This window comes from Myotis myotis, unplaced genomic scaffold, assembly GCF_014108235.1.
Source record: "Myotis myotis isolate mMyoMyo1 unplaced genomic scaffold, mMyoMyo1.p scaffold_m19_p_4, whole genome shotgun sequence".
NCBI lineage: Eukaryota > Metazoa > Chordata > Mammalia > Chiroptera > Vespertilionidae > Myotis > Myotis myotis.
In genome coordinates, this window is record NW_023416346.1 from 36,319,519 (window position 1) to 36,321,759 (window position 2,241).

Genomic DNA, 2,241 nt, shown 5'->3' on the forward strand with positions numbered 1-2,241 from the left:
AAAAATGTGTTAAAAGCAAATCATGATATGAATAGAATCCTACCTTTAAAATGAAAGGCAAGAAGAGATGTAGGACTTATAAGGAATATTAGTTCTGTTCTTAACTTTTTAATAATAGCTTCCTGGTTATGAACTAATATATACTTATGGAAAATAAAATATGGAAAATATTTTTAAAAATTAAAATCACTAAAAATCTCCTGAATCACTATTAATACTGTGACTTATTTTTCATAGTCCTTTCTCTATACATCTATTTGTAAATATTTTAGTTTCAGTCAATTCATGTAAATATGAAATGATATCATTTTGTAACCTTCCATTATTTCTATTTAAAAATATATTGGAGCTGGAGTAACAAGATGGCGGCTTCAGCGCAGTAAGGAAATGGTGGCATCGGCCTAGTGAGTGGATCCCTCGGGACTGAAGCCGGAAGCTGCAAGCCGGAAGCTGCAAGCCGGAAACTGTAAGCCGGAAACTGTAAGCCGGAAACTGTAAGCCGGAAGCTGCAAGCTGGCCTCAGCGGTATTGGCGCAGTGACGCACTGGGCTTCTCACCTCGCCGGTCCCCTCAGCGTGCCGGTGGCGAGCCCTCAGCTGGTCTCCGCACCCTCGCCGCGTCCATTTTCCGACCTAAGGCGAAAGCGGGGCAGCCGGCAAGTCCAGAGACTAGCTGCGCAACCTAGTGACCGCGAGAAACCCTCACAAACTGCGGCCTGGCGAAAAGGAAACCCGATTGAGCGGCTTTGATCAGGTACCGCTTGTTGAATTGTGGGCCCGGCCCTCAAACGCCGGAGGCCTAACGGTTTCCGGCCGCCCTTCTCCACAGCCCTAGAGGCCTCTGTGAGGTTTTGGGACTTGGCCCTAGCCTGGCCTTTGTCAGGATGGCTAGCAGCAGCGTGTCCAAGTCTGAATTCATTGTCGGAGGGAAATATAAATTGATACGAAAGATCGGGTCTGGCTCCTTCGGGGTCGTTTATCTGGCGGTCAACATCACCAATGGTGAGGGGGTTGCAGTGAAGATAGAATCTCAGAAGGCCAGGCACCCCCAGTTGATGTATGAGAACAAACTCTATAAGATTCTTCAGGGTGGGATTGGTATCCCCCACATACGGTGGTACGGGCAGGAGAGGGAATACAATGTGCTAGTCATGGATCTTCTTGGGCCCAGCCTTGAAGACCTCTTCAGCTTCTGTTCAAGAACCTTCACAATGAAAACTGTACTTATGCTAGCTGACCAGATGATAAGTAGACTTGAATATGTGCATTCAAAGAACTTTATACACAGAGACATTAAACCCGATAATTTCGTAATGGGCGTCGGGCGTAACTGTAATAAGTTATTTCTTGTTGATTTTGGTTTGGCCAAAAAGTACAGAGACAACAGGACAAAGCAACACATACCATACAGAGAAGATAAAAATCTCACTGGCACTGTCCGTTATGCTAGCGTCAATGCACATCTTGGTATTGAACAGAGTCGCCGGGATGACTTGGAATCCTTAGGATATGTTCTGATGTATTTTAATAGAAGCAGCCTGCCATGGCAGGGACTAACGGCTGCAACAAAGAAACAGAAATATGAAAAGATTTGTGAAAAGAAGATGGCCACAGCTGTTGAAGCTTTATGTAGTGACTTTCCTGCAGAATTTACTATGTACTTAAACTATTGTCGTGGGTTACGCTTTGAGGAAACACCGGATTACACGTATCTGAAGCAGCTATTCCGCACCCTTTTCAGGAGCCTGAACTACCATTATGACTTCGTATTTGATTGGACATTACTAAAGCAGAAAGGAACACAGCAGGGAGCCTCTTCAAGCGGGCAGGGTCAGCAGGCCTAAACCCCACAGCTTCCTAAACATGAATGAAGGAATAGAAGGAGCAGTGCAGATATCAGAGCAGCATTTGTTTCTCCCCAAATCTAGAAATTTTAGTCCATATGTACACTAGCCAGTGGTTATGGACAATCGGTTACTTGTTCTACTTAGTTTACATATTAATATTGGGCAGCATTGGTGATGCTATGAATTGTAGCTGCTGTAATTGTGAATATTAACTGAAGCAGTGAAACATGGTGTCCAGTTTTCTTTTATTATTATTATTATTATTTTTTATTTTTTTATTGCTTAAAGTATTACAAAGAGTATTACATATGTCTCCTTTTTTTCCCCCCCGCCCTTGACAATCCCCTGGCCTCCCTTACCCCCCCAGTGTCTTATGTCCATCCAGTTTTCTATTG

At 43.8% G+C, this 2,241-nt stretch overlaps 1 protein-coding gene across 1 annotated transcript; it reads left to right on the plus strand.

The window, feature by feature from the left end:
• Positions 1–883: 883 nt before the first annotated feature.
• Positions 884–1,843, plus strand: LOC118654184 (casein kinase I-like). The gene has a single exon (XM_036305490.1). The coding sequence runs from the start codon at positions 884–886 to the stop codon at positions 1,841–1,843; it is 960 nt and encodes a 319-aa protein (XP_036161383.1).
• The last annotated feature ends 398 nt before the right edge of the window (positions 1,844–2,241 follow it).

Coding starts and splice junctions, on each gene's coding strand:
- LOC118654184 (XM_036305490.1), top strand. CDS start 884: ATGGCTAGCAGCAGCGTGTCCAAGTCTGAATTCATTGTCGGAGGGAAA.